Source organism: Stegostoma tigrinum, chromosome 13 (genome assembly GCF_030684315.1).
Source record: "Stegostoma tigrinum isolate sSteTig4 chromosome 13, sSteTig4.hap1, whole genome shotgun sequence".
In the NCBI taxonomy this organism is placed as follows: domain Eukaryota; kingdom Metazoa; phylum Chordata; class Chondrichthyes; order Orectolobiformes; family Stegostomatidae; genus Stegostoma; species Stegostoma tigrinum.
The window spans coordinates 68610868-68630434 of record NC_081366.1 but is presented as its reverse complement, the minus strand read 5'-3'; the positions used below and the strand labels follow the sequence as shown (position 1 = coordinate 68630434).

General features: G+C 41.9%; 1 protein-coding gene across 4 annotated transcripts in view; it reads right to left on the bottom strand.

The window, feature by feature from the left end:
- Positions 1-19567, bottom strand: part of ebf1a (EBF transcription factor 1a) — a 432193-nt gene that overhangs the window by 394230 nt on the left and 18396 nt on the right. For all 4 annotated transcript variants that reach the window (XM_048543553.2, XM_048543551.2, XM_048543554.2 and 1 more), the window contains one exon: positions 18412-18480. In XM_048543553.2, the coding sequence (XP_048399510.1) occupies positions 18412-18480 (69 nt within the window). The remainder of the gene's footprint in view (positions 1-18411; positions 18481-19567) is intronic.

The following is a 19567-nucleotide window of genomic DNA, read 5'->3' as shown; positions in this document are numbered from 1 at the left end:
AAACTGGACCTGCAGGATTGAGGGAATGCTGCACTGCTAGAGATTCCGTCTTTCATGGTGGGAATTAAACTGGGCATTTTTGCAGCATCTCCCTCTACAGTGGCCATTGCTCTATCCAAGGAAAAACGGAGGAACTTTTATTAATATTTGTTTACTGAAGCCAGTTGATCTAATTGTTTATGTCATTGCTGTCTTGTTAATTGGTGTGCATTACCCTACACCATGACAGCAACTGCACTTCTTAATTTGGCTATGATGCCTTTTTGGATGACCCGAGGATGTGATAAACACTATATAAATGCAAGTGTTTATTTCTGCTGTGTACTTTGGCAAGATTTGTTGCAAAGTCCTTGAGACACAAGATCCTCAGCAGGCATCATTGCCTTTTTTCAAGCTTTAATATGTAGATACATCAGACTGGACAGTCTTCAAGAATAAATCAACAGAACATAAACAACTTGGCTAAAAAAAATCCACTTGATATTTTGACCAGCGCGTACAATGTTATAAATGGTCCCCAAACAATGGCAACGCAAATCCATTTTCTCATGGTTTGACTAACCAGTCACATCTAGATGAACAATCTTTTCACCAGGATTGCTAAACACGCAGAGCATGTATAGTGTGTCAGCTGAAGACTCTACAGATGAGGTCAGTGGCAATTCCCAGGCTTAGTGCAATGGCCCACAGCCCAATTGCTATCTTTTAAAGAATAAATTGAAAGGGGGAAATTGAAACAGCGAGAACAACCTACAATTTGCTGGCAAAGTTCTTGTTGTGTTTTGCTTTGATGTAGACCCCTTTCATGCCTGGTCATGCAATTTCCAAATTGGCCCTTTAATGGGCCAACAGAAGAGTGCAGCAAATGGCATAATGGATTAAGAGGAGTACTGCAGTCACCCTGCTTCCCACAAAATAGAAGTACATTTTATAATGCAAGAGTTTATTGTACAATGCAGAACTCGACATGCTTCCTAAAATGCCGCATTAATTGCTTATTTTATAATCAGGTGACCCACAAGGCATAATTTTGCGTGGCGCCTGCTGTAGAATCCCACTCAATAGAAAGCTGGATGCTGGAAATCAGAAACAAAAACAGAAAGTACGTGAAAACCTCAGCAGGTCTGGTGTTGTCCATGGACTGAAAGCAGAGTTAACAGTTCTGAAGAAGGGTCACCGGGCATGAAACGTTAACTCTGATTTCTCTCCACAGATGCTGCCAGACCTGTTGAGGTTTTCCAGCAATTTCTGTTTTTTTGGGTAGAATCTGACTAGATTCTTTCCAGGCTGCTGAATCTGTCCTGATTCTATACTAATTTGTGCTCCCACCTAGTGAGACTCAACAGTGGGAGCAGCACTTTAAAAAATTACCACTGTGACGTCTCAAGGCACAAGTATAACTGCTGCTTAAAGCTACAATGAAGGCTACAAGTATACATGAATTGTAACACATTGACGTATTTCCATAAATAACAGCCAAACCAGCTTGTTCCCAATTAAAGGCAAGTCATATCATTTTAACCTTACTATAACAAGATCGCCACTGCCTTTGTCATAACATTGCAAATCAGTTCAGTGCAACATATACGTCAGTTAAAACTCTCAGCCGACTCTACCTGATCTATTTTATTTTTAAATACTGGAGGCCACGCAGTAACCTCATAGCTGTCCTTCATCTCACGGACAGAGGTGAAAGTGCTGATGTGAATGTGAACTGCAGGTAACTAAAAATCAGGCTTTCCCTCTCTAACAAATAAACAAAGCAAAAATAGAGTTTGTTTGTTTGCTGGGTATTCGGAGACAGAATGCTGTTCGAAAATGAAATTAAGAGGGAAACCAGTCCGATACTGTAACTAAATTAGCATCAAATGCAAATCACTGGGTACTTAGTGATAGAACAGGTGCAGGGAAGGCCTTTAAATGAGACAAATGAATAAAACATCCCTTTGCACAAATGTGTACGCTGACACAAAGTCAATTGTATGAATAATTCAGCAACCTTGCTGCTGATGCAGGGGTCACCCTGCCTTGACCTTTATGACAGGAAGTGAAATAAAAATAAGGTACAGGGAGGGAGGGGGGGGGGGCGGGAATGGGTAGAGAGCTATATACCGGTTAAAACTGCTGCTAACTGAAGAGTTGGCAGGAGGTATTGTTTGAGAAGTATCCACACCGATAAATATACCAAGCCCCATTGGGCACATATTGCCATCATCCTGATTCTGCGATTCTGCTATGACCCAGAGCTGTGTTATTATCAATACCAAGAGTTAGGTTTGGGTCAACATATACCTGAAGATTGCAACACATGATCTCCCAGTACACCCAACCTCCCATTCAGGTCAAAAAGTTGTTTGTTTATTTTCCCCATCCCATCTAAAATATTTCTATGACTTATAATCAAAGAATATTATTGATTTTGTTTGCTTTGCCACCTGGATGGGATTTCTTTTCCCCATGATTTTCTCATGTCTAGGGGTGCAAACTCCAAAATAAAAACCTCAGTTCTGAGGAAAGGTCGAAATGTTGACTCCGATTTCCATCCACAGATGCTACCAGACCTGCTGAGCTTTTCCAGCAATTTCTGCTCTTGTTTGTGATTAATCTTCAAATACCGGAGATGTTGGCAACACAACTTTAGAGTGAAGGAATGAGAGCTCAGAATTATGGGCACCCTCGCCTACAGTCTTCCAAACAATCACATGGAACCAAGTCTCATGTTGTCGCTTGAGGGCCATTCTTGTGGAATCTTTGCACCAAGAGCTTTTTGGTGAATCCAAAGCCCGGGCCCATAAATAGATGCTAGTTATGAATAAATCCAACTTAAAAAAGAATCAGAGAAACATCCTCACTGAGAGAGCTGTTAGAATATGGAACCCATTAACATATAGAGTATTTACATCCAATATCTTCAAAGGAAGGTTCAATAGGTACAAGAGGGAGAAAGCAGACAGATTGTAGGTAGGGTAAGATGAAGTACAGTAGAAGATGACTCATCTGGAGCATAAATGCCAGTACAGATCTGTTGGGCTGAATGGCCTGTTTCTTTGTTGTAATACCACGTAATTAGATGAGCTCTAATTGTTTATTTATTTATGTATTCATCAATATTTTTCAGTCTCAGGAGATGTGGTAGACCCAACATGTTCAATCTAGGCTCAGCATTAAAACCAATTTGAGGGCTGGGGGCTTGAACATAAATGTGCTACTTTCGCTTTAATTCCCCATGTGCATGCCAAAGGGTGCCCAGATGGTTCCAATTTAAAAACTAACAGTTTCCCTTATCCCCGAGTGCTAAAGAAAATAATCCACTGACGGGACTCTTTCCTGGGAATAGTAGCGAGAGTCTGATCCCTGATACAATTTAAATCAGTCATTTATGTTTCAGAACAAAACCAGAGGAAATCTTGTTTAAATTATCCGACTTGTAAGCTCTTTATCCCACTCAGAAATGATCATTCACAAACTCCCATAGAATTAACATTTCCAGATATGCTGCCCACCTTCTCTCCCATTGCCTTGTAAAGAATGAATGCCTCATTTTCCTCTCCTGAGAGGAACTGCATTAACTTAGCAGTTCCTTAGAGCACTATACATGAATCCATTTTAAGTGCTGTGCGTAGTTATGTAGATGACTGCAGCAACCTTTCTGCGCACAGACTGACTCCACAACAGAAATGGAAAGGAGATAATAGGAACTGCTGATGCTGGAGTCTGAGATAACAAGGAGTGGAACTGGTGAAACTCAGCAGGCCAGGCAGTATCAGAGGAGAAGGAAAGCTGACGTTTCAAGTCTGGACCCTTCTTCAGAAATGGGGGTGGGGAAGGGGACTCTGAAATAAATAGAGAGGGGGATGCGGTGGTAGAAGGTGAATAGTGGAGCAAATAGGTGAGAGATAAGATGGGCAGGTCAAGGAGGCGGGGATGGGGGGTTGTTAGTCTTGGGATAAGGTCAGGGGTGGGGAGATTTTGAAGCTAGTAAAGTCCACATTGAGACCATTGGGTTGTTCTTAGTGGTATTGGTAAAGAAAGGGAAGCATGTTGGCCAAGACACTGGGGAACACTCTGCTCTTTTCAAATACTCACATGGGATCTTTAACACCTGCCTGACAAGATCATCAAGGCCTTGGTTCCCTTACCCAGTGAAAGGCATTGATTTCTTTCTGCATGGGGTTCAGCCTTGGCTGACCAAGAAAATCTCGTCCAAGTGGCCACTCTTTCTAAAATAACCCCACATAGTAAGTAGCATAGCAGGACATTTTCCCATGGAGGGTTTCACATCTGTGGTCCTCACACTAAGTACTCATTATCCATCACACACTGAGCTGCGGTTTGGCAATGCCTCCACTTTACAAACTTCATCCTTCTTTGCCAATGCCTCAAATCATCACTCCTCCCTAGCTCAATAACTTCCCCCAGCCCCACAGCAATCTGCATAGCTGCCCTGGTGTCAATCTCCAAATTTTCTATTTCCTCAAAACTGTGGGATTCCCTCCCTAAACCTGTCCACCTCCTTACTGCTTACTCTTTCAAAAGATTTCTTGACCAAGGTTTTGACCGTCTACCTTAATAGTTCCTTTAATGACAACAGTCCTCTGTAGCATCATGGGATGTTCTATAGCATTGATGGCACTGATATAAATGCAAGTTCTTATTTTTGTCAAGCAACATTCACCCCTGCAATCACTAGAAAGATTGGTCAAGGAAAGAATTCTGATGCCTTCGTGGCCAAATAGTCTAATGACGTTGTCTCAAACGTGAGCAAAGTAATTGAGAAAATAGTTGGTAAGCACCACAATGGAATTCAACAATTTCAAAGTAGGGGACGGAATGATCAAAAGAAACACTCTTAAGTATTCTCTCTCAGGCAGAGTACCTACAGGAGAATGCTGCACTGATAAAATTGCTGATAGTTTTACACTTTGCACATTCAGAGGAGCAAAAAGGCTTTATGACAGCATAAACGTGCATTAAAAATATATAAAAGCTCCATTAAAAGCCCCAAACATGATTCTCTGAAACTCAGCTCAATCAGCAAGTTAAGGGAAAGCTGAGAGATAGCAGCATTTCACTATACCAAAAAAAAACAAACAAAGCTATCTAAAGTCAGTGCTTCATTCTTTAAGCGGACGGATAGCCACTAAATATACCAGTATAGCCAGCTGAAAGCAAATCTCCCACCATAATTTGACTGCTATCTCACTGGGACTTGCTATATCTGCAGCAAAATCTATCAAAATCAGAATGCTCCTTTCCACTGGCTCAGGTTGTTCACTAACTCCAGTTTACTCCCATTCCTGACCAAATACGCTCACTCAAGAGCTACGGGTTAGATTCCACTGGTTCTCTACTGGCACCTCACCTAAGTCAGTGCTCTCTTATTTGTAGACCATAAGTGTATACAGTGTGTGGAGCAGAGATGATACAGAGTGCCCATTGCTGACAGAGCTCGTGCTGCTCTCTAAACACTGGGCAAAATTGAGCTTGACTGGGACATTCCCTCTGATGGATCAATCAAAATACTCACAGCCAAGTTTATCGATAAAGTGCAGCCTCCTTGCTGAGGAACTGAAGGAACAATTCTTCAATTTCTTCACAATAGGATGTAAATCCTCCTCACAATTTTGTCCCTCAGCATTAATTCTTGGGATGCTGTAATCCATTTCTCTTCTGTTGCACCTTTTTAATTTTCTGTCTGATTCCAAACTGCAAACAAATCAATCTCAACCTTGGCCCTTCATGAAAACTGCCACAACAATTAGTCCATTACCAGGGTCACACAACTGCCAGTTCAATTTGCAATGATAACTAAACATTTTGAGCTGAATATCATGGCTTTTCGGACGGGCAGAGGTCAGATCATTTATCTCCATACAATGCTGATTCATATTAATTATGCAGTACTATTTTTACTCAGAGATCCATTAAAAGGCTGTGATATATTTAACTATTACTGACTTTATAGAGACTGAAAAAAAGTCAATAACCTTAACACTCCACCTTCCTTCATAGCAGCAGTTTCCAACCCTTTCATTAAAAAACCCTATAATTTTGTGAAATTTTGTACAACCTCAAAACTCTCCCTCTCCCCCTTCCACATCTGAAACAAAAATGAAAGTATGAATTTTTAAAAATGAATATTGATATTTCATTAATTGTAAAAGGCAAAATGTCTAAAAAAATTGGTACAATTTTCATGCGACCTGTAGATTGTGTGGAACACATTCATACTTTGTAGGCAAACTAGAATTGAAAACACTTTATAGTCTGTAATCCTAATGCTGCGTTGAGCTTGCATGTTAATCTAAAATATTGCTGGAAATTGAAATGGAGGTAAATGATGCATTTGCAATTATTAATGGCTGTCCTATGCAGGCAAAGGTATTTAGTGTTTCGTTCCCACCTTAGTGGGAGCAACAGCTGGGAGGCCACAACTCACACAACCCAACCTTATGTTGTAGTTACCCTATGCTCCAACAGACCATAAAATATAGGAGCAGAATTAGGCCATTCAGCCTATCAAGTCTGCGCTGTCATTCGATCATGGCTGATATGCTTCTCAATTCCAATCTCCTGCATCCTCCCCTTAACCCCCATGATCCCCCTACCAATCAAGAATATATTCATCTCTGTCTAATGTACCCTCAATGACTTGGCCTCCACAGCTTACCGCAACGGGTTCCATAGATTAACCACCCTCTGACTGAAGAAATTCCTCCTCATCTCAATTCTAAAGGGTCATCCCTTCACTCATTTAGAAAATAGACAATGCCTCTATTCCTCCCACCAAAATGTATAACTTTACACTTTTGCACATTGTACCCTACCTGCCACTTCTTTGCCCACTCTACTCGCCTATCCAAGTCCTTCTATAGCTTACCCACTTTGTCAACATTACCTGTCCCTTCACCTATCTTTGTTCCATCTGCAAGCTGAGCTGCAATGCCCTGAGTTCCTTTGTCCAGTACATATGTATACACATTAGGCGAGAACAAGTTTGGAAAGTAACTCAGAGAACACTGGTGAAACTCAGCAGTTCTGGCTGCATCTGTGAAGACAGAAACAGAGTTAATGTTTTGAATCTGATATGACCCTTCTTTAGTTACATAGAGGAGTCACACTGGACTCAAAGTGTTAACTCTGTTTCTTTTATTTGAGAACAAGATCAGGCCTCGCTCCATCACATCCCATCCTGAAGTTTATTTTATAAACTGACTTGATATGATACATCTCCAGTCCAGGTCTAGCAGTCTGTAAAATAGTTATTGTCTTCATCAACTCTTCAAGCACAAGGTACTCAATAACATCTCATCTGAATTCCATATTGTCAGGGAGAGAGAAAAAAACAAAAGTCTGGAAGCTCATCTACTGACTCCTAAAGCTGAAAAGACTCTATTTAGCAGTGTAATATAAAATTTGCTGGTCCCTTCAGATGAGAATTGAAATCAATTAGATTAAACATTTTACCCTTTCCCGAGCCTCTCAAACTTTAACAGGAAGGAAAGGTCAGCTCATTGACTGCTGCTCAGGGCTCTCAATTAACCTGATTAGTTCAACAAGTGGCTCTTATGAATGACACCTTATCTAAAAAAGAAGGAAAAGCAACTTCCTTCCTACATGAGATAACAACGGCCATCTCCAGTCTGTCAGTATTGGCCTTCTGAAAGTTACTGAACAGTCATTGGATTCCATCTGAGTGCGCTCGCTATGTCTGAGGTCATCTGATCCGCCCAGCTGGCACACAGAGAATCTGGAGGTGGCCTATGGGGAATCTCTGAACCGCTCCTTTGGAATCACACAGCCAAGATTGTTAGAAAATTGACAGTAGATTTCCAAAACAAGTTCTACAAATTGCCTCATGGCAAACAGTTAACAAAGGAGGGCAGAGGAAGGGTGTTCCAGCAGCCTCCCTGATAAAATGTAAAATCCCCACCCACTTGTGGGAATTTCTAGTCCTGGACCACCCGAACTAGAGTAGGAATGTCTGTGAAGAATGCCAACCATTTCAAACATCCCAACAGGCCCAGATAGAGATCAAGCTCAAGCAGTCTAGGGAGTGTATGAAGATCTGAGCATCCCACCCACCTCCTCAAATAACACGTGTCCCATCTGCAGCAGGGTATGCAGATCCAGCAGTGGACAGTTTGGTCATCTCAGGACTCTTAACTCCAGAGTGGAAGTCAGTCATCCTTGGTCCTGAGGGACCACATTAGAAGCAGGAAGAGAAAAATAGTCCATTCCCTTCAAGAAAAACAAACATAAATGTATGGAAGGAAAGTGGCATTCATTCCCGATCAGGATAATGCTTTCAGACTTATCAGCAGACAAGCTGCCATCTCTCCTTTTATATTTCTTGCTGAGATTCATCCTACACCCCCAACGATGACAAAGTGATGTTGAGGGACATGTGTGAGTTTTGTATGAGAGAGAGAAATAATATGAAGAGCAATGGAAACAAAGAGGAAGGCTCCAAAATAAAAAAAATCTATTAGCTGTCAGTGACTTGCATGTCCATTTGAATGACTCCAGATTAAGATAATCGAAGTAATCTCATTGCAAAAAAAGTCAAAGGCCCAAGAAGTAATACTTGTGCACAGCTGCATTTGGATGAGACGGCAAACAATATCAATATTAAACAGGTGTCACCTAACAGTCTTATGCTTTTATTAAAAATGTAATGCCTTGGACACTTTTAACCAGATTTTAATCCCTTGAAATTCAAAGTTAATAGCTGCCTTGAAAATATTGAGATAGATTCCAAAACAATTTACTGTCTGGCTGTCAGTTCATTTTGCTCTCAATCCTCCCCCTGGAATGTGTCAGTCTCCAATTTATTTGTTGTACTTCTGTCACTGTTTCTAATTTAACTTGAGTTTCAAGCATGTTTTACAAATCACGAAACAAAAGATGTTTTGGGACCACATACTAACGTTGTTGTCATTGATTTCTTATAATCATAAAATCTGCACTGAAGTGAGGAATGAAGGCCTCAGGCTTTATGTGATGAACTGGCTCAAAAAAAACCAGAATCCATGGATAAACCACCGAAATTGCTTTAAGCCACTTCTATCGTGACTTTGAGTGCCTTACAAAAGAGATGTTTTTCAATGTTTTAGGGGTCACATGTATCGTTTTGCATGGAACTCAAGTGACCAGGTGTCACTGACTACTTCTGCTCACATGAAGGTTTTACATAGAACAACATAGAATAATATAGTGCAGAACAGGCCCTTCGGCCCTCGATGTTGCACCGAAACATTCACAGGATGTGGATATCACTGGGTAGGGTAGCATTTGTTGCCCATCTCTAATAGCCTTAAGGGCAGCTAAGAGTCAACTTATATTGCTGTGGGATGGGAGTCACCTGTAGGCCAGACCAGAAAGAACTACCGATTTCCTTGCCTTAAAGAACATCAGTGGAACAGATTTAGTTCATCAGACAAGAAACCGATTGTTTTTACAACAATCAGCAGTGGTTACAGAGTAACTGTAAAGCCTGCCCTTTATTCCTAACTTTTATGGAACTCAAATTTCATCATCACCTATGGTGGGGTGCAAACCCATGTCCCCAGAACATTACTATGAGGCCCTGGATTACTTATCCAGTGCATTACCACTACACAAGTGCTTCCATACAAGCAGGGCTATCCATCCAGGCTGATCCTGGAATCTCCACTCATTTAAAAATTTGTCTACTAGGCATCCTGTGAGCAAATTCCAGGAGAAAAAAATGAAAGAAAATATTTTAGATCTCTTTCACATTTTTGTTGGATATTTATATAAATATTGGCAATGGTCAAAAAGGATATTTGACTTAATGGGGATAAACTGTGTCATCGATTTGTGAATGGTCTGTTGGCTTTCCACTAGGAGACAGTTCTCTGCAAAGACACTGTATGATCAACAGTAAAGGATGGCAGGGAAGGAGCAAGGCAGTTGGGCAGACAGATGATGAAACTCCCATCCAGAGATGGCAACCTGAGTTTACACATGCACTTACGATCACTGGGTGCCGGTTGCAATGTGCCAAGTAAAAGCTGGTGCCTTCAGGAAAGGAGAAAGTTGGCCCATTAACAGAAGAGTTGGAGCCTGCTAATATTTCAGACAGGAAAGAAGAAAATGCAAATATCAGCAGCATAGTTCTCCATGATGGACAGTGTCAGCCCCATCTCCATAACCGCCTCCTATCAAAATATTGATGATTTCCAACTGCAAGGCCATTACTCATGATGGGAGCTGCAAACTTTCTCAAAGTCAGAGGCATTAATGACAGTTATGGGAAAGAGAGATTTTAACTGGTTCCTCAGCACCTAAAGAAGGTATAACTCGAAAGAAAAAGAGAAGCTGTGGGTAAAGGCATTGCTATTGCAGTTTTGAATTATTGAAAGCAAGAATGCCAATCCTTGGGTGTTTGCCAAGGTCGTCAAACTCAGCCAGGCAACTCTGGATTTGACTTGACAGCCTGGATTAAGCAAGGCAGAAACAGTTAAGGCTCCCTGTGCCAGATCAACATGCCAATCCCTGCTGAAAGTGTCTGCTTGGGGACTCAGGTGAGGAATAGAGTAACGGCTGTAATGTCCCCAAACATTTGATACCTTGTTCACAATCAACTTGCACAATCACTTGGAAGTGTGCTCATTTACCTGAAGTATTTTGGAGGTAAACAGTGACTGCACATAGCAGAGAGGAATGGAAGAGGGCATATAATAGATCAAAAACATAACATGTTGAGCTTAATAATTAAAAATAATAATTTCAACGTGTGTGTCTGGTTTGGTGATTAGGTTCATTTGTTTAGTGATTGTCATGGTTCCAACCACATCCAGTGCATGTAAAGGAAACGTAATTAATAAAAGCTCCTGTCATTAGTTCTCCAGCATAATTAGTAAAATGTATGCTAATTACCTGTGCAAAAGAAAGGTCTATTAAACCTTTTGGAATGGCAATGTTTTAGCAGCTTTTACAGAGTGGTTATTGGTATCTTTAAGGCATAATATTGTGCAAAATATAGAGCTTTGAATTTACCGCTTTTCTAAATAGACTCTTACTCTTCACCCAAGGCAAAGTCAATCAAATATCTTTTTCAGTCTTTATTCTTCTTCTTGAGCGGTATTCATTGGCAAAGCCACCATTTGTTGCCCATCCCTAACTGTGTTGAACTCAGTGATTTTCTAGGCCATTGAAGAGTTCAGCCAAAAGTCAACAACTCACATGGAGGCCAGACGAGATAAGGATGGCAGATTCCTTTAATTGAAGGGCATTAGTGAACCAGATGGATGCTGCAACAATCAACCTGATGGTTGCCATAGACTCTAGGTCAACTAAAATTGAGCAATAAGTGCTGGCACAGTCGGTGAAGCCTATCTCTTATGAACAAATAAAACAGGCCACCACTACTGAAACTAACTTCGTAAGTCCAGGATTTATTTATTTTTTATCAACATGTTTGGACATCAGTGACACATCTCCAGAGCAGATGGGCTTTGAAGCTGGACCAACTGGCCCAGAGGTTGGGACATTACCACTGTGCCTCAAGATCCCCTTAAATCCAACTGTATTAATTGAATTCAAATTTCAGAAGCATCTGTGCGGGATTTGAACCCGTGACCCCAGATCCCTGGAATTCTAGGTTACTAGCCCAGTGACATTACATTTACACTACTGTCTCCACATAGATCACCCAGGACACGGGCATCAATGGGGGCCATTCATATGTTCTTCATATGAAAGCATAGACGGGTTGGCACACATACTTTCAGGTCAAGTGACATTTTGTAATCCAATGGGCCATTCACCTGTGGCCCCAGTTAGTGCACATTTTCATGTCGATACAACCTAGACAAGGCAGATTCCAATAGAGTGCTAATGAGTACTCCCAATTTAGACACTAAGGCAGATATTTTTACAGGGCTTCTCCTGGTGGCCTGCGTAACTTCATGGGAAGAAATGTGGGTACCGTAGAAAAAAAAGCAATCAGAAATCTTGGTAAACCCGTGTAAGCATCGGTCCAATCTTAGCTGGAGTATTACATCCAATTCCAGACCTCACCTGCTAAGAAAGAGCCTTGAAGGTATTGCAGAGAATGCAGAAAAGATTTACAAGAATGGGTCACAAGTGTGAGGAATATCGGTTGAGTGGATACATTGGGAAGATGAGGCTGATTTACTTTTACAAGGTCGGGAAGAGTATTGATTGCCGTTTACAAAATGATGTGGGGGACTGCTCAGAAGATAGAGAGTAACTGCTCCCATTGGAGGCAGCACTGAGATAAGGAGGAATAGGGTGTCCAGTCCATCATTCAACACAATCATGGTTAACCTGCTCTGGTCCCAACTCCACTTTCATGCCAGTTCAGCAAAGCTGTCAACTCCCTGATATTCCAAATATCTCCTCTTTAAATATTTTCATCAATCTAGCCTCCACAATCTCCAGAGTAGAGAATTTTAACATTCATTATCTTATGTGAGAAGAAATGGCTTTGCTCCTCAGTTTTAAATGAGTGTCCCCTTATTCTGTAACTGGTTTGAGATTCCCCTACTGGTGGAAACACCTTCTCAACATCTGCAGTATCAAGGAATGGGAATCCATGGAGATATTCTCCACCTCAAAACTTTGGGGCAAGAGGGGGCAATTGTGCCCTAAATGCAGCCCATAATATAATCAAGGATCATATCTGGAACCATTCCAGGCTGAATTGCTTGCAAGGTTTACAAGGTTATTCTTAAGACAAAAGCTAGGATCTGCCAATATTCCAGGAACACCCTGGAATCTTCAGGAACCAAGGATTAATCTGTTAGGCAGGGCTACAGGTGACTAAGGAGAAAGTTCATAGTTGCAGTTTCTTTGAATATTTTCCCTTGACAGCTGTAAAGACATTGAATCTAAGAGAGGCAAGTGTTTTACTGGGTGGGCCACTTGGACACAGGTAGTCATTTAATGAAACTTCCAAAAACCTGAATTGGTACCCAGGGGCAGGCCCACCATTTGAAATGAGGAAAAATGTTAAGTTAGCAGATAGCTTTAAAGCAGCTTATAATCAAATAGTCCCTAAAATAGCACCATCTCCTGCATGGAAAGCACAAGCCACAAGTTAAAAGGAAGCCTTATTGTGTTGAATTTTGCAAAATACCGCATCCCTTTGGCATGCTCACCCAGCGCTGACAATGGAAAAACGATTACAAAAATTCAAAACATAATAAGTAAGCTCAGTGAGGATTTAGGTTTGTTACACTACAAAAAAAGACAGAGAAAACAACCCCTCCACACTCTCCCTCTCACTCTGTCCTCTCAAAGAAAACAAAATGCCATAAACTCCTGGCAGAGTGACAAATATTGAAAACTGTTGGCAATGGTTAGGTTACTAATGCATTGGGGGGTCAGCATCCTGGCAGCTCTCATACATTCCTGGCAAAGTAAACAGAGAACCACAGCATCGGCTTTCTTCTGCAAGCAATCTTGCTTAAATTGGCAGGTTCACCAAGGCTTAGGAAGAGTTTAATTATCCTACTGGGGCAAGGGCTCATCAAGAACAATAGGAGCCCCACTAATTCGAAACAGGTAACTCAATCCAGATACACAGTGTGCATACACACATCACTAATCACTCAAAGTTGTTCTCCCACCATATCACTCAGCAGAGAAGTCTGGACTAGCTAAACTCAAAAATCTGTCTCTCATTATATCTCAATCTCTGGATTTCATTCCTAACTTCTCACAGTACCCGCTTCACTGGGATACATTATAAAAATTATACCCTCTTTGCAACTATCCCATGCAGTTCACATAAAATTAAGTTTGAACGTCACCAGGTATTTGTTTTTTTTAAACAAACAAGCCATTCTCAGCTGAAAAGAGCAATTTGCGTTAATTGTTTCCATCCCTGCATCACCTCCATCCAATGTTAATAGGGGCCAGTGATTTAGAGACGATAAGTCAGCAAACTTTTTATTTTACATTGATGGCTCACGATTAAAAGGAAGCTGTTTGCAGGAACACGAGGTGCTTAGCAGAAGCTTTCCTCATCTGTCAACAAAGGCCTGACATTGGGATGAAAATGGTGAAGAATTCCAGCACTTGATTTGAAATCAACGCAGCCATTGTAATCTATACCTCCATTCTCTTATCTCTCTCTCTTTCCACGTTGCTAATTTCTTATTGAGGAAGACAGCCCTTTAAATTAGGTTTACTATTTTTCATGTAATCTATCTCGGTTAATGTCCCATCACATCCACACGACAAGGATGTAAAGCTGGCAGGACAGAGTCCCTCCTATAGACCAGTACCTAATATCATCACCAATTGTACTGTTTGATCCATAGAGACAAGGAGGTAACAGATGCCCTTTGCTAGTCAATGGGGAGTTGGCTGAGGTCAGCCAGGGCAGCGGCAGCATGATAGCTGGTCTGAATGACCCTGAGCTCCTTCTCTTCTTCAATGCCCATTGATCCCCTGTGCTGATATCCAGGATGCCAACAATGGGACAAGTTTGTGCAGTTCTACAGGGTGGCGCTGTGCCAGTGAGACCAGGCCCCTGAGAGGCAAAGGCCTTTAGCAGAACAAATAAAAATAAAGTTTACTGTTGATGAAAGACACACGCTGTCAAAGCTTTTCACCATGATCTCATCAGGACAAACACAAGAATGCCAAATTTCAAAGGGAGCAACAATTTGTACTGCATAGGAAAAGGATGCTGATTAGTTGGCATAGACAATGCACCAGGGAAATCCTATTTCCACCTCCACACCCCCACCACCATGTTTTTGTTGTTCAGTTAAAAAATGGCTCAATGCCCCAATTTGTTTTTTCTTTTTGCAGAGGATTGGTCACTTCTGTGCTCAATGTGTGAAACGAATCCGGAAACGTCCAAGCAAAAAGACAGAGACACAAAACTCCACATGTGCAACAGCCTCTACCCCAGTGATATATCACAAACAACTTCACAGCAATTCCAGCTAAATCCCAAGTGTTGCATCCATCATAGATCAATGACAAGCATTAACACCCAATGTCCATTGAGACACAGAAGAATCCAAACTAAATCCACATTAAGATCAAAACAGTCAGGATCATTAATAAATTGCAGCAGTGAGGTGCAAGCCTGGAATCCCATTGCAGTGAATGGAGAATGTGGAAAGTGTTAAAAGGAGAGAGTTCAAAGTACTGGTGGCAGTTGAAATTCTCCATCAGATCTGTAACTTGGCATTTCTGAAAGATATTCCAGTATCGATGCTCTTTGTAGAGTCAAGAGCTTGGTACTGGCCTTTGTGTCGATCATCCAGGCTTACACGTCTGTAAGGTGTTCTATGACACTCTTGGGTGTCACAAAATGCAGTGAAGGGAAACACTCATTCCCTACCAGAAAACTGTTCAGTCAAGTGACCCCCAAACTATCTGCAACATATGGACATTACTAAAATGTAGATCTACCATGTTATGGTCTATATGATCAATGAGGAGAGCTAATTCCAACCCCACAGGCAGCCATACCCACCCAGTTTGTCTTTCACACCGCATCATACAGCAAACGCTCATCCCAACAATATTTCCTCTCAGCTGATGCTCCCATTACAGAACAAGAGTTGACAGAACACACTGAAGGGAAGAGAGATGTGCACACAGTGGTTACCACACCCACCCTGAGACAGGAACAGATCTTTAAATTGCTCTGACTCCACTTTATGAGGTGCCCTGGTCAAATGATGTCCTGTCAGATCTTTAGGACCAGCCAACAAGGAGCTCTTGCAGCTGAAAGTGGTTTTGACCCCTCGCCAAGTTTACCTCCCATTATGTCTGCATCCTTTTTTGAAATTTCCACAGAGAAGAACAAGATTCTTTTTGTTCATAACCCAGTTGGTTTATTTTGTTCTCTCAATTGCAGTGCACCCCAGTCATCTAAAGCCTAAATTACATTGCCAGATCAGCAAATTGAGTCAGGATCAACAGCCTGCAAAGGTTCAACAGATCAGTGCCAAGATCCATCAGCACCAGCCAATAAATCACCGCCTGGCTCAGAACTAGAATTATGCGACTCCTGAGACAATTCCCAGGAGTGGGAACTTTCTGTGCAAGTCCCAAACAAGGCACTGGAATAAAAATAAGTCCCACTGGCCTTTGGGAGCTGGTGCTCGTGTATTATGGTATCTGAGGCCTTGAGCCACCCGGAATGGAAGGTTTGATTTGCAGCCTACAGCAAAGTTAGCTGACTGTTTTCACTCAGCGAAGGCTCCCATAGACCGCCTTACTTTCTTGGCCAGACCCCAGTGAAACTTAAATCCTCCTTTTCCTATGGCCCAGCAATGGCATTTCCACATGCAGGCCCTTGCAGGTCACTTCATGGAGAAAATCCAGCACATAAACAGATCGCTCGGCCTAATTGATCAAAGTTTAATCCCACAGAGTTCTCCTGCCAACCTAATTACCTCTTGCAGCCCTTCCCCACATTCAAGAGGAGGACCCACTATGTGGGGAATCAGGAATTTCCCAGCCCCAGACATGATTCAAATAACTGTTTGATTGGAATCCCTGTTTCTTATAGGATTCCTGAAGAGGTCTGTGCCTATTAAAAAAGGGGCAGGGAGGGAAATCATTTCTTAACCCTTTATCCCGAGCAAGTGATAATGGCCACAAACCCATGATCCCAATATTCAAGTTGTGTCCATGGAAAAGTGTACTGTTTGTGGTTCTAACCATGTGGAAATCTGGTTTTATTTTATAAAGAAAGAAAAGAATGTGATTGAAGCATAAACAACCCTTACAACGTCATTCAGACTTTGGTGACCCAACCAGCTCCATTGTTCAATTGCTAAATAGTTCATCATTGCACAACAAATGCTTCTAAAACCTGGCAGTCTTCTCATAAAGGGTGGGAGTAAATACAGTCCCCTGAGGGACCTTCTGCCTCAGATCTTCCCCAAAGAGTTGTCTCGAACTCCATCCAACTTTTCTGAACCTATTGCCCAGGTCCGGGTGGAACATAAACGTGATGCCTCAGGAAGTACTGAGACCAACCTTAAGACAGAGTCTCATTGGAAGTGGCAACTTGCTGATAGACATAGAGTCTCCACCTGGCTGTCATTGCTCCTGGCTCCCTCTGGTTAGCTGAACATTGAGTCTACTGATATCAAGTCAGTAACATGCTTCCTTGACTTCTCTTTCTGCCCAGTCTGGTCAATGTGGGGGGCAGAAAAAACAACCTCTCCCATCTCTGCCATAAATAACACAACAGTTGTGAGAAGTGAAGGGATCATGCCTTTCACTGGCACTAGCATGATAATAGCTGTATCAATCTGCAAATGTAACCGGATTGGACACAGACACATGCAATAATGTTCCACTGAACTGATACCTTCAATTCCAGCTTTCCCTATTCCACACCTCAGTGAGTGTGAAAAAATAAGAGAACACGCACATGGGATCTCTCTCTGCATGATACCAAACACAGGCCACTCTGCTCATCAACCTTACGGCAATGGCACAATCTGAAAGTGCTACTTCACTTTTCAAAACATTACATGTTTTTTTGATGTCCATGCATCTGTTCTCTCACTGAAGCTGCTGATCCATGCTGAAATATAATGTCCTCGCAGGATATTACACTCCGGTAACTTGCCCAAGTGGCTGCTTACTGTATGTGAGTGCCAATGGGCAATTCAACATGAAACTCATCACAGCACCAACCTGGCCAGGCTCTCAGCCAACATCATTCAAGTCTACCCTCCAGTATGAATCACTTGGTTGGCGAGCAGTAGCGAAAGGCCTGACTGGTCTCTCTTCCATATGCCCAAGGGATACAGAAGCCAATCGCAGCAATCTTCTCTGTTGCAATTCAGACTGAGCTCACACTAACCTGACAGGGAGGGACTAGGGAGTCTCATACTTAGTGGTGCATTCACTAAATTGAGCCATCAGAGAAGCCAGTTCCAACTCTATAATGCTTCCAGTGACAAAGCACAGCATCAATTTAAAACAAAAGGCTCATCCAGCAATTCTAGGATCTGCACTTAAATGCCTGTCTGACATCTGCTGGTTCCAGCCACTCAGATCTACAAGGTAGTGGCTTTATGATAATGATTGTGCGTGTCTATTTTCAGCTGCCTGATGCAATAGTTATGTAAAACCACTGAGACGGAGAGTCAGAAAGATACAAGCAAAAAGGATTTCCACACTTTCATGAGTCAATATGGTCTCCAGCTTTTAGAGGACACAAAATGCCAGCAAATTTCCAAACCTTTTGCATGTGCATCGCACAATCACAAGAACACAAGACAAGGCAAGAAAGACCGAGAGTTTATACACACTCAAGATAACACACAACCCGCATGTACATTCACAACAACAACCAGGCAATGTACCTCAACCACTCACAGAGCGGCAGGTGTCACACAACAATACAGTGTAAACAATTGTTCGTACCTGTCAATTATCACCGGGTCTGAGGGCGTCTCATTCCTGTTACCACAACTTTTCTTGTCACAGCAGCGACTGTGGGAGGGGAAGAAGTGGTAGAGAATTAAAAATCAGTGTGAATAATTGCTGCATATGCCCCTCTCCCTATTTGAAACAAATAGGGTCCATTTAAAAACCACAGAATAGTTAAATAACCACTGCCAAGCCTATTGCAATGCAACACAACATACAGAAATGAGGAGGAGACTGTGTTTGTATATAGGCAAATTACTACTTTCCACTTCCCCTAGACAGCTGGTGATAATTAGGGAGGCAAAAGATGGCTTTGTAAGGGTGAGCAGTGAAGCAGGACTCACCTGAAGCAGGCAAGCTGCCCACCTCAAAACAATGGATACGACAAATCTCCTCAACACTGCAGTGTCGGTCTCCCTGGTTCTCATCTTACAACCATTACAGATGGCAGATACATTTTAGCACGAGTAAAACAGTCACAGACTGAAATTAGGCCCCTCTATAACAGAATGGCAAAGGCTGCAATTTTTGAGTTTAAGGAGTTGTAGGAGGAGGGGACCAGAATCTAAAGAACTAAAACCCTTTTAGAACCAGGGTCCCTTATATACTGTGCCCTTATACAATTTTGCCACTTCTCCCAAATGAGTAAGCAATACACCCTCCTGTAATTTGAGAGATTGATCTTGCTTCTCGTTATTAACATGGTATATAACAACTGCTCTGCAATACCCCATCTGCTGTAGTCCATTTTCTCAAAGCTCGGAAAGATGTAATTTTTTTTAACTTATGATGGTTGTGAGTATCACTGGAAATGCCAGCATTTATTGTCTCCAACTACTTGCTCTTGAGCAAGTGCTCGTGAGCTGCCTTCGTGGGCTGGGATAGTAAATTTGGAGTAGGAGCTGTTAAGAGAGGAGTTCCAGGACTTTGACCCAGTGACACTGAATGACCAATGATACATTTCGAAGTCAGGATGGTGAGTTTGGAATGGGGAATTTACATTTGGATGTGGTCCGAAATATCTGTTGCACTTGTCCTTCTGGATGGTCATGGTTGTGAGTTTGGGAGTTACTGTCAAAGAATTATTGGTGAATTGCTGCAATGATTTTGTGTGTGCACGTACACTCTCCAGTTTCAGTGCGTCAGTAGC